Genomic DNA, 16,730 nt, shown 5'->3' with positions numbered 1-16,730 from the left:
GAGTTGGAGTTGGTTCACTTATGAAGGGGGTCCCCTTTGTTCTTTGGCTTCATTTGTTTGGCCAGAGGGTGGGGTACGTCTTGTGTGGTGTTCAATAGCAGCCCTGCTGCCTCCTTTGTGTCGCCAGTTTTGTCTTGGCTCTGTGTTGTGGTTCGGTTGTCTCCAGGGGTCATTCTCATTAGCCTGAGGTCTTACACCCTGGTTGTTCGCCTTTGCTGCTTCTCTGCTGGCTTTGCGGACAGGTTCTTGGCTTCTTTTTGGGCACAAAAGATTTTTTTGGGAGGGCTAGGTTCTTGGGCCTGCTTGCCTTGCCTAGGTCCCGGCACTCTGGTATGGTCTTAGGCCTTTGTCGTAGGGTTCGCTAGGTTAGTTGTTGGTTGGCCGGAGGTCTTGTTGTCACACCAATTTAGAGGTTTGGCCGCTCTTCTGCCGTCCTGTTTTGTGAGCTGGGCCGCTCAGGCACAGGTGTTTAGGAGTCGTCTTGCTGTCTGATGGTGCAGTTTCTTGCATGGTCTCTGATGCTCTTGTGTGGTTTGTGCTGTTTTTCTCAGTTTGTCTGTTTTTCTCCTGAATTTCCCTCCCTGGTTGATGCCCATTTTGGTTTCCTTCTCCATGGGTGGATAGCTTCAGGGAACCACAAGGGGCTTTCCCCAGAAAACCAGCTTTGAATATACTGTACTGTAATGAAATGCATATTTCTGGATGAGTCCTGGTGGCTTCCTAACATTCTCCCTTCCCTTGGGTATCAGGGGTGTTCCATCATCATAGAACTGAGGGTGGAGCAGCTGGCTGAACCCTGGTTGTCTCCCTCCTTCCCTGAAATGAGTTGGGGGAGATGGGGCAAATGATCTGATACTAGTTTCAAAAATTTTTGAGTTTGTTTACGTTGTTTAGAGTTCTTTCGGCAGTTTTGCAGCTGCAGTCTTATTATTTTTAATCAGCAGTGATCTGTTTGGTGCCCCTGATTTTTCTGGGTGCCTTCACAGTGGGTGGCAGTCATGATAAAGATTCATAGAGGTTTTATTATATGTGCCACTGCTCTCTGCACCTCTTTAGAAGGGGTCAGATTCTAGCTCATGGTCCCTGTTAGACCTAAAAGAACAAAACAACTGATAGCACCTAGTAGTTTAGCACTATATCAGCATAGTAGCATCACCAGGCCTCACCCAGAAATAGGCATTTCATTACATTCAATACTGGGTTTTTTATTATAAAGTAATCACATGCCTCTAATGACTCAAATACTCCCTCTTGACTATTCCCTGTTCTCTGACACTACTTACCCAAACACCACTTACCCCAACACCTCCCATTTCCCGTGCCTCCAGCAACTTTAGTATGGGATTAGCCCGGTATGACTCGATGCCATTCTCGGTCATCCAGTCAAATACCTGACTTTTCAATTTTCTGTCCCGGTATGGCAAAATTTAGCAGACAAAAATTTGGACTTAATTTTGGCCAAATAACCAAAAGGTCCAGTTTAATGGGCTCCAGATATATGAGCGCATACAATATGTACTATATTAGACCTAAGACAGCATATATTAGGCCTAATATATGTTCTTTAGTTTTCAATTTGTTCCTATGCTATTTTTGCTAATTCACTAATTCAATATGTGAACTGAATAGTGGGCATACAGATTGGACCTCGAATTGCGTTCCATACAGGGCATCTACCACAGCCGGTCTACTGCAACAAGGCACAGCAACATACGCTCAACATGTCACCCTCCCCCTTATTGGCAGTCCGACAGGGTCCCCGCAGATTATTGCTACGCCTTCCACTCACGAGGCATCTGCTGCAAGAGCCAAGACTGTACCTTCAAGCACAACTTCCCGCATTATCATGGGCAGCACCCAGCTCACGAACAGTGCGCCTCACGTACACCCCGTGCTTTCATTAGCAGAACACAACAAATGAATCGGAAGTACAGGAATACCCGTCCCAATGACGGTGGAGTCAGACGCCCTTGACTGTTTCCTAATGGGCCACCTATGCGAATTCTTAGTCACAGGATTCAAGGAGGGCTTCCACCTCGGGTTTGAGGGTCGAGGGACACCCTTCTCACCCTTCTCAACAAATCCGCCCTCCACAACAGCCAGCCCGCACATTGTGGAACCCCTGCTCGCATGGGAACTGCAATTGGGGCATATTGCGTGCCCTTTCGAAGGCCCCCCGTTTGGGAATTTCAAGTGCTCGCCCATCACACCTCCGCGAGAAGTCCACTCTAGGCAAGTACCATCTGTTGCACAAAATTAGCTATCCCTACAACTCGGAGAGCATTAACCATAACATACCAAAGTCAGCGATTACGGTGGCCTATCAGTCTGTAAACGACGCAATAGCCCTGGTGCTGCTGCATTCCCCGGGTGCGTTTCATACACGTGCATTACAGCATTCCAGTAACTCAGTTGTGCAGAGTGAATTTAAACTTTAAAGCCTTACATCGTATGAAATTAAGTGTAGATGAGTTAAGGTAATTTTAACTAAACTATGCAATACGTCTACTGCTAGAAGTAGGACATATCACTTAAGAGGGTTTCTGGCTGAGTACCCTTCCCCCCTCCCCCCTCACATTGCACATTTTCAATGTAAATTTATGTTGTTTTTGTTTAAAGATGCTAATGATACTGGGATATAAAGGGGGGACTGCTGAGATGTTGCAAAGCAATGACTTTTTTGTAGAAAAGAGAATTGAAAGTTTTTGAAATACAACAAATGTCAAAAAGGTTTGTTCGGTGTTCGGCAGGTAGACTGCTCCATGTTTCTTAAATTAAAAAAAGAAAAAAAGAAATAAAGTACAGTTGAAACAATTTGAAAAACGGAGAAATGCCATAAAGGTCTTTCAGTGTTTGTCGGGTAGGCTGCTCCATTATTGAGATGTAAATGAAAAATACCAAACAAATGGAACACATTTGAAACAAAGAAAGATTGTCATGTTGGAGTAGCCTATCCGACAAACACTGAATGAACATTTATGGCATTTCTCCGTTTTTCAAATTGTTTCAACTGCTTTTTCACCGAACGATCCTTTTGCTATAACAAATATAAAAGGCTAAGGCTGCTGGCTGAGTTAGTACTGAGTGAGCAACCATTTGTGGCACACGTGTCTCTGGCTCCCAAACACCTGTCCAACACGGTGTTGAAAGATTGCGCTCTGTCGGTGAAATTCGGACCTTTTTGTTTGAAGAACATAAAGGTCATGATATTGGTGAAGCTATGCGCAATAAGGACCTAACACAATGGTCGGATGCAAGTAATGCAGCACCTATGAGGACGATACAGCGAGTGCATCCCGTTGTAGCTCTGAGCGCCACCCGTGGCTATCTATGCCATCTCCAATTTATATAGATGATACATAGATGAATCATTTTCTGCGTTCAGTGATGATGCATCTGATACAAGTAGCATAGATGTACAGTGTTAGCGGCTTCCATGGTGGTGTTTTCCATAGATATTTTCAAGATTAGTTGAATCTCTTCTTGACTGACGAATACTCTTTGAGACTGGCTGCATCTCTTCCAGAATTCCAGAATCTCTCTTAGATTGACGGACACTCTTTGAGGGTAGCTGAATCTCAACCTGTGTGGGATCTTACAAAGTGATCTTTTCAAGACTACCTTACAAATTGATCTTTTCCTATAATCTTTTCAAGACTACCTTATGCTTTACAAGGTTGGCAACATACCACCTACAAGTACTAAAGCCAAGGGTCTACGCGAGTACGTTATTTGCAAGCACACAAAACGAAGAAACAGGAAGCGAAAATCTATCTGTACCTGGTGCAACGAGAGCAAAGTCGCGTTGTGTACCATGGACTACTTCGTTGATTATTACTCACTTCCAAAGTACTGAGTGTGTAATACAGTGTGTTACTGTGTAAATAGTGTGTGAAACTGTACATATTATAATTTTAGTGATTTTTTACCAAGTAATATTGTGACAATAAACATTTATTGTGGACATATTACTGACACATGTATCACAGTTCCATGGAACATTATGAACGTTCTATTGTATACATATTGTAAAGGTCACAAATATGCATCATATACGATAAACAAATGAAACTGCATTGGAAATACATAGAACAAATAATTGAAAATATATTTGTGGCAATATATGGTGCGAGCGCGGGCCATTCACGTGGTGCTCGAATGGCCAGTGCAACCATGTCTGGGAGCTTCACACACGGGCGACCAGCCCCTGATGACGTCACAGCGCACCTTGTCCATGTCCCCACAGCTGAAGTAAGTGAAATTTGGCATTTATTTTTACATAGACATGTTCAGGGAAGGGAATTTATCATTTTACAAAGAAAGAGGATTTTGGGGGAACACGATGTCATGCACACTAGGGGAATTTCACAATAAACTCAGCACATCACAGTGGTTAAATGGGAACATTCGTTTTGAAACATGAGCATTTCACACGACAAACACGGCGACGGAACGGATTAAATTCGTTATTCACTGTATTTCATAAATTAATACAATAATTACTGAAGGTGGGCCAAGACTTCTACGAATTGGCTATGATTGGACCCTTGCCTCTGAATGGTTAAAAATACCTGCATTAGTCATGATTAGGTAGATCAACCCAGAAGCTTTTATTTAATGGCAAGCCATTTAGATGATTTTAGAGAGAACAGAGAGAGAGACAGATGAAAGCTAAATACTGTATATAATTTTATTATTGGAATCTCAATACAGTGTTCTCAAACTTCTAAAGGAGATATGCCACTGTAGTTTAGGTCATTGGAAGAAATTGTTTTTAAAATAAATCAGTCTCCGTGGTGTAGTGGTAAGACACTCACCTGGCATTCCGCGAGCGCTTTATCATGGGTTCGTATCCTGGCCGGGGAGGATTTACTGGGCGAAAATCCTTAACTGTAGCCTCTGTTTAACTCAACAGTAAAATGAGTACTTGGTTGTAAAAACGATTCTTCGCGGCAGGGATCGTATTCCAGGGACCTGCCCGAAACGCTACGTGTACTAGTGACTGTACAAGAATGTAACAACTCTTGTATATATCTCAAAAATTGTTTCAGATCTCATTAACACTAAATAAGGTTATAATAATTTGTGTTTCTAGTAGTAAGATGACCTGCACATGAGGTTGAGTAATATATGAGTTGAATTTTTGGGATTTTTAAGATTCCTTGGCACTTGCATGGACAGTAAGAATGATTACTTGACTATGATCTTTCAAGTTAATTATTAATGTTAAGAGAATGCATTGCTTAGTAAATAGGCTTGTGCTGATAATCTCTCTTTAAAAGCAGAAATAAATTTAAAAATTTTTGCTGTTGACTTTTTCCATAATCACTTTATAATTTTTTTGGAGTCAAGTAGATATTATTCTATGTAGAATGGTTTAATACATTTTGGGTCTTGGCCTCTACATACACTTTATAATTACAGTACTGTATATTGTCACAACACAGGTCCATCTAGCATGATAGAGATTTTGAAATTTTGACTTAAAAGTACAGTACAGTAATTACAGCACAGTACCAGTATACACATTATGCATACTATTAAAATTATAATCTAAAGGTAAAAGAGGAAGATTAACATTGAGGAAACATAAAACAGGCAGAGAAAGAGAAACGGTGATGGTTGTAAGGTTTTCAAGTTTTAAAGTCTGCACATATTAACAAAATATCCATGACCAGCTGTAAATTCACACTTAAGAGTTAGTGGTACAATGGGGGTTTTTTATTATGCAAAGTTGAGATAAACAGAAGTACTAATATAAGCATTCATTGATAATCCCATTTTTGTGATACCAATCCCCTCCATTATTCTAAGATGTGTTTGGAATGTTAATAAATGTTTGCCTGTGAGGTCAGTCCAACTATTCCAGTGTATACCGTTCTGTTCCTATCATCACGTCCTGTACCGGATGCTGCTGACTACACTGTTTGTGCCTCCATGTGAAATGTGACTCTTTCCACCTAGTTATTGAAGTAATCCATGCAATTTAATTACATTTATACTGGATATACTAGCATATTTTCCTCATACTGTATTGGATGAGTGGAAAAAATTGGTCATGGACTTAATGCTTTTTAAATCTTTATATATATATATATATATATATATATATATATATATATATATATATATATATATATATATACATATACATATATATATATATATATATATATATATATATATATATATATATATATATATATATATAAAACACACACACGCACGCACGCAAATAATTGGGCGGCAGGAATTCCTTTAAGCATATTTGGTTAAAGATGACTGCATTGCTGGTGGTGTTGATTTTTATAGTATAAATTCTCTATGCTTCTAACTATTTTTTTACTTTCAGGATTAAGAAGAGCAGTCAAATTACTGAAATTCTTGGTAAAGAAACTAATGATTACTGAATGGTATATTTTCTAGAGTGTTTCATTCCACTCTGGAACATCTTCAAGTATGGAATGAAGAAATGAACATACAGTACTGTACGAAGAGGTGAAAGTGTGTGGGGGGGGTAAGGTGAAGTAATTACACATGTGGAGAAATAGGGCAATAATGGGAATGGATGCCACTCAAACACTGGATAAGGCGGTGGGTGGGGAGAACTGGGTAGAGACGTCATTATCTGGTGCTGTATGATGAGGTCTGGGTCTGAGTGTAGGCAAGGTATTGAAGTTGTTACTTTGTATATTCAGGGTGGGTCTTTTTTCTTTTATGAGTATAACTTCCAGTATTTGCAGTCTTCTCTGGTCAGTGGTGGATGCCAGGATTATTAACAATCCTGGCATCCACCACTGTTCTAGAGAGGAACGAAATGTTGTAGAAAATATGCCCTTCAATAATCATTAGTTTCTTTACCATGAGTTTTGGTAACTTGATTGCTCTTCTTAATCCCAGGAGTAAGAAAATAGAAGTATAGAAACCTTATACTATAAAATCAACAACACCAACAATGTGATCATATTTAGCCAAATGTATGTACAGTATGTTATGTATATATGTATATTGGTATACTGTATATATGTATGTTGGTATACTGTATATATGTGTTCGTATATATATATATATATATATATATATATATATATATATATATATATATATGTATATATATATATGTATATATATATGTATATATATATATATATATATATATATATATATATATATATATATATATATATATATATATATATATATATTAATGTCATGCCTAATAGCCAGAACTGCACTACTTGGGCACAGAAATTCTGTGTGTAATGAAGGAAGGGCGAAGGGGTAGAATGGCCTATTGACATAGCTCGAGTGCATGGTGGGAGTTGTGTAAAACCCTGGTTTGTGTCTCAGAAAGGCTGCAGAATCCAGTAAGTTCAATAGAACTTCGGTTTCGACTCTTTTTACCATGTCGTAGCTCAGTCGATTAAGGCAGCGTCTGGGATGCTCACAGATCTAGGTTCGAATCCTCGTCACGGCCCTTGTGGATTTGTTCATTGAGGCATCGCGTTATTGTGATTTCTGTGTGTAATATATTTAAAAATAATGAAAATCATTCTGTCTGTTAGGCACATCAGACCCTGCATACTATGCCAAGAAGGAGAGTTCTGTCTATTAGGCATCACACACACACACACACACACACACACACACACACACACACACACACACACACACACACACACACACACACACACACACACACACACACACACACCTGTGTATATTAGATTTTTCCATTGTAAAAGTATATTTTATCTTATTTGTTGCTAAGAGTGTTAAGATCATCCACACAAAACAGTTTGCCAGTCATGACCTATGCACATGTCTGTGTAACACGCAACACAGTTCTACATTGTGAAGCTTCATCACTTATGATTTTATAGTTGTTTCTCTGAGTTTTTGTTTATTTTTGCAGCACAAAATCATCTCACATATATGGAATTATTTTGTAATATAATAATGGCCAGCTCCACAAAAATGACTGACGTTTCATACATGCATACATGACCAAAAAGTGATTTTTTTTTTAAGTTGCGCTTCATTTATGTTGCATGTGATATTGAGATGACATGTTTTCAGGTTCTATTTATTTGTAAATAAATGGGTCAGTGATTCCAAATTACCCCATGGGATAAGTATTTTGTTTTTGCCTATTTACAGCTATCAGCAGTGGATTTTTCTATGTCGTACAGTATATTTGTTTTATGAAGCATGAAGCATTTATTTTTATGAAGCATAACTCTTGGGTTTACCATATCGCTAAACTCGAGTGGACTAAATTTCCTCATCATCTGTTCATTTGTTCTTTCATTTATTATCATTACCATTTCCCACCTTCACGAGTTACCATCCTGGAGAAAAAAGCAGTAGAATACGGTAAATAAAAAATAAAAAATAAATTCATTAAAAAAATGAGGCTTTCTTTTTAACTTAATGGAAAGATATTAAGGAAAAATGATCACTCAACCGAGTCCTCCACTCAAATAATGCACTAGAGGAGATCCCCAGCTGTGCCCAAGACTCCCTCTTCCTGTCTCCTAATCATTCCCCCCCCCCCCCCCTCATCTCTTTACTTGTCCCTCCTCTCTTGTCCTTTTCCCCCTCTTCACCTTTATCCACCCTTCTCTCTCGCCCTTTCTTCAAACATCCCCTACTCCCTCTTTCTCCATCCTTCTCTACCCTTTCTCTCCCTCAGAAAAATTATTTGAACAAAGTACAGTACTGAAACTGCTAAATAAGTCGATGGAAAACACAACCAATACAGTATTTCAGATTTGACCTTGAAAATTTAACTTGAGGGGGGGGGGTAGATTAGATGATATTTCATAAAGTAATTACCGAAGTGTAGTTACAGGATGAGAACTATGCTCGTGGTATTCCATCTTCCCAGTACTCTTCTTGTCATATAACGCTTTGAAACTACAGACGGTTTTGGCTTCCACCATCCCTTGTTCCAACTTGTTCCAATCATCTACCATTCTGCAAAAGTGAACCATCTGATTTTTTTTTGGCAGTTTTGTTTCAAGTGTGGTTGTGAAGCCAACGATGACTGGCCTTTGACTCTCCCCATACCCCAAATTCTGGGGTATGAATGCGTGTGTGAACGGGTCAGGCTAGCTGCAAGCATCTGGCCTCCAGCCTCGGCCAGACACACAGGCAAACAGGTATTCTTTCCTATAGGTATAGATGGAATGTGAGGCTGATTGCACACATCATGATGATGGATGTCTGAGGTCAATATTGATATAATGTGGATGCCATTTCCTTTCTACAATATTTGTGTATTTTATGCTTTCTAGCGAGTGAAATAAGGTTGGTAATGGCTTGTCAGTTGGTAATCATAAATAAGGTTTAATTAATAAAAAAATAATAATCTTTCTAAGATGGAATTGTTAACAAATTAAAAACTTTGCATTTAGAGAGCCTAAAATCTGATCCCTTCCCACAAAGGCAGAAAATAACTGTGACTGAAAAATCTATCTTGTATCAATAAAGATTTTACTAAACTAGTTTAATACAGTTTAACCCTTTGGCTGTGACTTCTATTTTTCAGCCTTATTCACAGATGGTTGAAAAGCAGCCAAAAAACTAAATTTTGAAATTCAGTTTTGTTTATTACATAATAAGAAAAGCACATGCTGATTCCATCTTTGCAATGCCAAAAAATGTGTAAAAAAATTGTCTCCATTTTTACTTCTCATTGCCGTCTTCCTTCTCCTCCTTCATCCACTTCACCAGTAACAGACTGGAGAATATCTTCTTCACTCATCACACCATATCCTGGGTCATTGGTATCTCTTTCTAGCCATTCAACCACATCCTGTCTTTCTAAATTTTCACCAGCATTTTCTGAAAAACTGCCGGATAACCCAAAGATTCGGAAAAGCGGACTTCGAATAACCAAGCTTATACAATATTTTATAATCATATGTTATGTTGTATAAAATAATACCCCATGCTACTTAATATCACATCATGCATGTTCCAAATACAGTATATAGAATATCATCATTAAAACAACCAATAAAGGTACTGTTAGTCAACTTATCCTCCAAAAAAGGATAGATTCTATATAGTATATTCTATACAGTATTTACTATGGATAAAATTTACAAAATATAGATTTGCACCCAAAAATAAACTACAGGTGTTGTACTGTAAAGTTGTTTAGGCCCAGAGAATGAAGGCAACAACAATGTTGCCTTCATTCTGCACCCGTCAGATTGCAATGAAATCACAAATCACAATAGGTGTGTCAGTGTGAAGATTGGTTGAAGAAAGTATATTGGCCAATAACTCTACCAGCCAATTGTACTGGAAGGTAGTATCGGTTTCACTTCTTGCAGGTCAGTGTTCAATCCCCGACCGTTCAAGTGGTTGAGCACCATTCCTTTCCTCCTTTCTAGCCCAAATCCTTATCCTTATATCCCTTCCAAGTGCTATATAGTCTTAATGGCTTAGTGCTTTCTCCTGATAATTACCTTACCACATGGGGTGAGATTTGATTCTATCAACTGCTAGCAGCATTTACCAGATCCAAGGGCTTGTTTTGATGGTCAAAGGACCTGGTTGAACATGAAATTATTTGAAAGCTTTTTCTAAGCATACGGGCTTGGGCTGCTAATTGCCTTCAAGGGCATCATTTCATGAATCGATTGCTATTACGTAGATCAGCCAATAATATACCTTAGACATGGACCAGTAATTCTGCATACAATATTGTTTTTCTGTATGTGTAAAATTACCTAAGTATACTTTTAGAATGAGAAATATGCTTAATGTGTTCAATCATCCCCATGATTACCTGAATTCACCTCTATCATCTCATCAGACCACGGAGGAAGAATTGAAACAGGAATTAACTTAAGTACGTTTGTATATTAATATATCTTCAGGAGTGATTTATAGGTCAAGTATTGGACATAAATTATATACATACAAGTATTATGTCCAATACTTGACCTGTAAATTACTCCTGAAGATGTATTAATATACGAAAGTACTTAAGGAAATTCCTGTTTCAATTCTTCCTCCATGGTCTGACACTGTCAGTAATTCTCATTCATATATATATATATATATATATATATATTATCAGTAATACTTAAGGAAATTTCCTGTTTCATTTTTCCTCCGTGGTCTGACATTGTCACATTCTTAATCACGTGTTTATTTTCGTGATATACACACATATATATATTATATATATATATATATATAATATTATATTATATATATATTATATTATATATATATTATATTATATATATATTATATTATATATATATATATATATATATATATATATATATATATATATATATATATATAATATAATATAATATAACATATAATATATCGAAAAAATAAAACCTCTTATAGTCAAAAGTTGAAGGTTTAAAAATGTTCTTATTATTTAGTTGATTCATGCTATGATTTTGAATGTGGTGATCACATCGCTTCTTATTCTTCTGTCTGTTAGTTTCAACACATGCAACACCTGAAGCCAAATATTATTATAAGCATGAGGGTCAAGAGAAAATATAGTGTTTTGAGAAATCATAAACACCAATCAAAATCAGCTGGGTTTAGGAATATCAGGTATCTGCCATCAGCACAGGTGGTATAGGGATGAATTAAGCTCAGGATGGTGGCATTTTTGATGATCCAAAGAATGTCACAGTCACATCCAAGAGGATTATCTGAAAGTAATAAAACACTGGAAGAGAATGGATCACAGATGAAACTGAAGATACATAAAGAAGAATAAATTTAAATGTAAGGTGAAAGGAGCACGAGGGGAAATTTTTATTTTAGAACATGATCATGTTGTGCAGACGATGAGTCACAATAACGTGGCTGAAGATATGATGACCAAACCACACATTGGAAAGTGAAGATCTCACTTGAACCATTACCAAGTTGTCGTTTCTTCACTTTCTCATGTGCGGTATTGGTCATCATGATCATGTTGTACTTGGGTCACTTGCCACTGCTAGATTATTAAGGAAGATTGGATTTCTTCTGAAAAATTGGATCACCTAGTGAAGACTAAGTTACCAAGGAAAGTCTGGGTCACCTATGGAAGACTGGGATGCCTAAGATAGTATGGGTTACCAGCAAAACCGTCTCAATAACATTTGGAGAGATTTATTTATCAAGGGAAGTGTATGTTGCAAAATCAAGGGTGAGGTGTCTACAGGATGGATGTTCTTGCATGGACTTACCTGAGGGGTCAAGGGTTATACCTACATCGAGCAGTGGATGCCACACCTGCTCCTCCAGTTCTACTAGTTTGTTGCTGCTTATGTCCACTCTGCCAACACTCATTCCTGTCAGGGTAAATATCATTATTATTTCATCACTAACTAGTCAATGTGTGAACTCGCACATAACACAGCCTTTTTACTGACCATAATAAGTGTGAAAACTCTAAATACAGTACTTTATTTAGATTTTAATAAATTCTGTAACATGACTGCACAATATAATGAAGTTTTCATGGGCATACAGTGCCATGTAATTTTTTTATTATTATTATTGATGGAGAGATGAAGACTGAAACTGCAAAAAAAAAAAAAAAAAAAAATGGTTTTTGAGTCTGACCTGTGATGGCATTGACATCCACCTTGGTAATGTTGTTGCTCCCTACATAGACTGAGGCCTTTGAGCTGAAATTGAAGGTTCCTTCTGGTAGACTGCTCAACTTGTTGTTCCACAAGTCCACCTCTCCCAACTGTGGCAGCTCAGAGAATATTCCTAGAGGACACCCCCATATGTAAAATACATTTAGGATTAATAGTTTAAATGCATAAGAGATTACCTGCCAGATAACCTAAGAAACACGAATAATGGTGAAAATGCAGATATTGGAGGCTGGTGTAAGAGGGGGGCATAAAGGAGTTGCATATGTAATGCAAGATTTTTTCTTGGTTAATAAATATTTCTGCTGCTGCTATGTATGTATGTATGTATATGTGTGTGTGTGTGTGTGTATGTATATATATAATATATATATATATATATATATATATATATATATATATATATATATATATATATATATATATATATATATATATATATATATAATATATATATATAATATATATATATATATATATATATATATATATATATATATATATATATATATATATATATATATAATATATATATATATATAATACACACACACACAGTATATTGGCATACAGTATATTGAAGTTCCCCCGTGATGGAACTACTGACCCTCCAAAGGATGCACTCTCACAAGAAGCTGGCAAACTCCCGGGTACCAATTTACTGCTAGATGAAAAGAGGCATTAGGTGATAGGAAACATGTCCAACTATTTCCCGGGCTTTAAAGCCAGGAGTCCCGGTTATGATTCGAGAATGAGTCTTACTGTACTACCGAGACCCAAATTGCAAATAAAAGCAATTAAGAGGAATCGGTGACTCACATAGATCAATATTTTGCTAATTATGCTGATCCAACAATAAATTTTAATACAGTATATACTAAATTTGATGATAAATTTAGGAAGATTGATAACTTCCAGGGATGGGGATATATTGTAAACTTCCAGGAAAATATTGGCACGTATAATTTTGCTGCCGAGCTTCTAAATAATTTATTTTTCATTTTGCTATAAGCTGTTTAATGCCAGTTAACAAGAAAGTCGGCCTCTACACCAGGCAGTGAATTAAAAGTTTAAAATAATCTCAGATGCCATGAATAAAGCTGATTTTTCGTGGAATTAATATACGGTACAGTATAAAAAATCTTCCACAAATGGGCAAACTGAAGTATGAATGAACCCAAATTGCTTCAGTGGCAGCAATGGTGATAGTATTTTTATGGTACCTGGATACATCTTCATCTGTGGTGCCTTTTCAATATCTGAGCCAAGTCAAAACAGAATTTTGGTTTACCTGGAGTTATTTCTCGTATCCCAGTTTCAGCCAAGTGAATGACAGAGATCGCCGGTGTGTTGGCAAAAGCCTTGAGTGGGATACTACCCAGAGGATTGTTACTTAAGTAAAGTGTTTCCATTGTTAATGATGATATCTCTGGTAACTGCTGCAGGTTGTTGTATTGAAGGTCCAGGTACTGGAGCTGAGTGAATGAGGGAATATCGTTGAAGGGAAACACTGTAAGATTGTTTTTGAAAAAGTCAAGGTGTGTGACCGTAGAGGCACTGGCTGTCAGTGCGCCCACTTGCACTTCTTCTAGCACACCATCATAGATCCTGATGTGCTTGAAGGCAGAATTACCTAGGACACCCTCTCTCAGCACCTTCAGGTGAGGGTTGTTTTTTATAATGAGACTGAAGAAGTTGAACTCTGAAAAATTCTGGTTGAATACTCCGGCTAGTTCCTCCTCGTTATCCACCTCAGAGCAGTCCATTTCCATGATGACATCACTGATCACGGTACACAGGCAAGGCATGATGACCCCTGCTTCAGGGCAGATTTGGACACCTGGATTCTTCCCTGCCTTCACTGATCCAGCATGGTTGCCAGTTATGAAAACTACTGAACAGAGCAGGAGCCTCAACATCTGTATGGTGATCATTTTGAAGTCAGGTTAGTAAGGCGATGGTAACGATTAAGTCAGATAGGTACAGTGCTAATAATGGAAGATGTTTTCAGCGTCACTAATGGTCGAAGCAGGTTTGTACTCTGCGCTTCATTAAGAGATGCCACTAAATAAGCACATGGCTCCTACTGATTTTCTCTTTTACCACTAAAGAACTGTCTAGCGGTGGCCCCAACAACGCCTTAAATAGTTCTGTTGTTGATATGGATGCGACATCAGCCTGGGAACTGTCAGATGTTAGTGTATCAGTTTTTTGTTGTTCTTATAATTGATATTTTTTTCTCAACTGTTATTAAAAAGTTCGTGTTGCTATGAAGAGCAGAAGCACTGTTCTAACTTGTAAATTATATTTATATATAAATGAACACATCTATTTGCAGAGAATAAACTATACTAACGTGCTTGAAAACAAATTCATATTCATAAACAATTTAGTTATGCTAGTTAATAGTGCCTTTGGAATGATGCCAGTTAATAATTACTAGTCATTGTGTCAGTTAATAGTACCGTGCCTAGTTATACTGACAATATTGCTGGCTGTGGTGGCACTTAATATAGTGCCTGGCTGTAACATCAGTTAATACATCACAATTATGGCACAATTATACCAGTTTATTTATGTTGCCTGTTTATGGTGTCTTCTTTGGCTTAATTCTGTGTTAGTGAATTTCGCTGTGTTGTAAACTGAAGCCTCTGATGAAGTTTGGTATGTTACAATGTCACATCACTGATGGTTGTTGTGTTACAATGTCACATCACTGATGGTTGTTGTGTTACAATGTCACATCACTGATGGTTGTTGTGTTACAATGTCACATCACTGATGGTTGTTGTGTTACAATGTCACATCACTGATGGTTGTTGTGTTACAATGTTACATCACTGATGGTTGTTGTGTTACAATGTTACATCACTGATGGTTGTTGTGTTACAATGTTACATCACTGATGGTTGTTGTGTTACAATGTTACATCACTGATGGTTGTTGTGTTACAATGTTACATCACTGATGGTTGTTGTGTTACAATGTTACATCACTGATGGCTGTTGTGTTACAATGTTACATCACTGATGGTTGTTGTGTTACAATGTTACATCACTGATGGTTGTTGTGTTACAATGTTACATCACTGATGGTTGTTGTGTTACAATGTCACATCACTGATGGTTGTTGTGTTACAATGTCACATCACTGATGGTTGTTGTGTTACAATGTCACATCACTGATGGTTGTTGTGTTACAATGTCACATCACTGATGGTTGTTGTGTTACAATGTCACATCACTGATGGTTGTTGTGTTACAATGTCACATCACTGATGGTTGTTGTGTTACAATGTCACATCACTGATGGTTGTTGTGTTACAATGTTACATCACTGATGGTTGTTGTGTTACAATGTCACATCACTGATGGTTGTTGTGTTACAATGTCACATCACTGATGGTTGTTGTGTTACAATGTCAAAAAACTTCTTGTGTTCATATACCAAGTGTAAGACAGTCATACTGGTTTAGCGCTTTCTCTTCATAAATAACTTTGTTGCATTGGTACGTCGTAGAGAGTTCCAAGACAAGTATTTGACGTTCAGTAACAACTTACTGAAGGGTACGATATCAAACATCTAACACCATTGCCGTGTTTAAGCCGTTTGTTTAACAAAGACGTGCATTTAAATATGAGGCTATTGAGAAACACAAATCAAAAAGTAGGCTTTTATTTTATCAACAAAAACGTAATAACATAAATAAATATTCTGATAAATACACCATGAAAGGATTGAGCTGCCTGCAGCTCGAGGGAGTCAGGTCCGCTGGTCAGGTGCTGTCGAAGGCCCAGTCACTTCAGTATAGGCGAGTCGGCGCCAGTTTGTGGATGAGTTACTTCACTGGGCTGGACAGTTTCAGCCGCTGGGTAAGTTTCGGTATGGGGTGAGTCGGTTTCTGTCGGATTTCGTCACTAGGCGAGTCAGGTCTAGCCGCTGGATGAGCTCTTTACAATTACTTGTTAGTGAGTTTAAGGATGAGTGGCTCAGTCGCTTTTAGGTGAGTGAGATACAGTCTCCAGGTGAATTAGGTCTGTTAGCAAAGTTGCACTCGCTAGATGAGTCAGGTACAGCCGTCAAGTG

General features: G+C 37.7%; 1 protein-coding gene across 1 annotated transcript; it reads right to left on the bottom strand.

The window, feature by feature from the left end:
- Positions 1–11,403: 11,403 nt before the first annotated feature.
- LOC123770174 (oplophorus-luciferin 2-monooxygenase non-catalytic subunit-like) lies at positions 11,404–14,778 on the bottom strand. Its single transcript, XM_069301396.1, has 4 exons — positions 13,936–14,778; positions 12,607–12,759; positions 12,228–12,332; positions 11,404–11,702 (listed from the first exon to the last, which is right to left on the bottom strand). The coding sequence occupies exons 1-4, from the start codon at positions 14,576–14,578 to the stop codon at positions 11,560–11,562; spliced, it is 1,044 nt and encodes a 347-aa protein (XP_069157497.1). The 5' UTR covers positions 14,579–14,778; the 3' UTR covers positions 11,404–11,559.
- Positions 14,779–16,730: the final 1,952 nt, after the last annotated feature.

Source organism: Procambarus clarkii, chromosome 45 (genome assembly GCF_040958095.1).
Source record: "Procambarus clarkii isolate CNS0578487 chromosome 45, FALCON_Pclarkii_2.0, whole genome shotgun sequence".
NCBI classification, from domain to species: Eukaryota; Metazoa; Arthropoda; class Malacostraca; order Decapoda; family Cambaridae; genus Procambarus; species Procambarus clarkii.
This window is presented reverse-complemented; position numbering and strand designations above follow the sequence as displayed.

Coding starts and splice junctions, on each gene's coding strand:
- LOC123770174 (XM_069301396.1), bottom strand. CDS start 14,578: ATGATCACCATACAGATGTTGAGGCTCCTGCTCTGTTCAGTAGTTTTC. Junction 12,760..13,935: donor GATACGAGAAATAACTCCAG/GTAAACCAAAAT, acceptor GGTGTCCTCTAG/GAATATTCTCTGAGCTGCCA. Junction 11,703..12,227: donor TATAACCCTTGACCCCTCAG/GTAAGTCCATGC, acceptor TATTACTTTCAG/ATAATCCTCTTGGATGTGAC.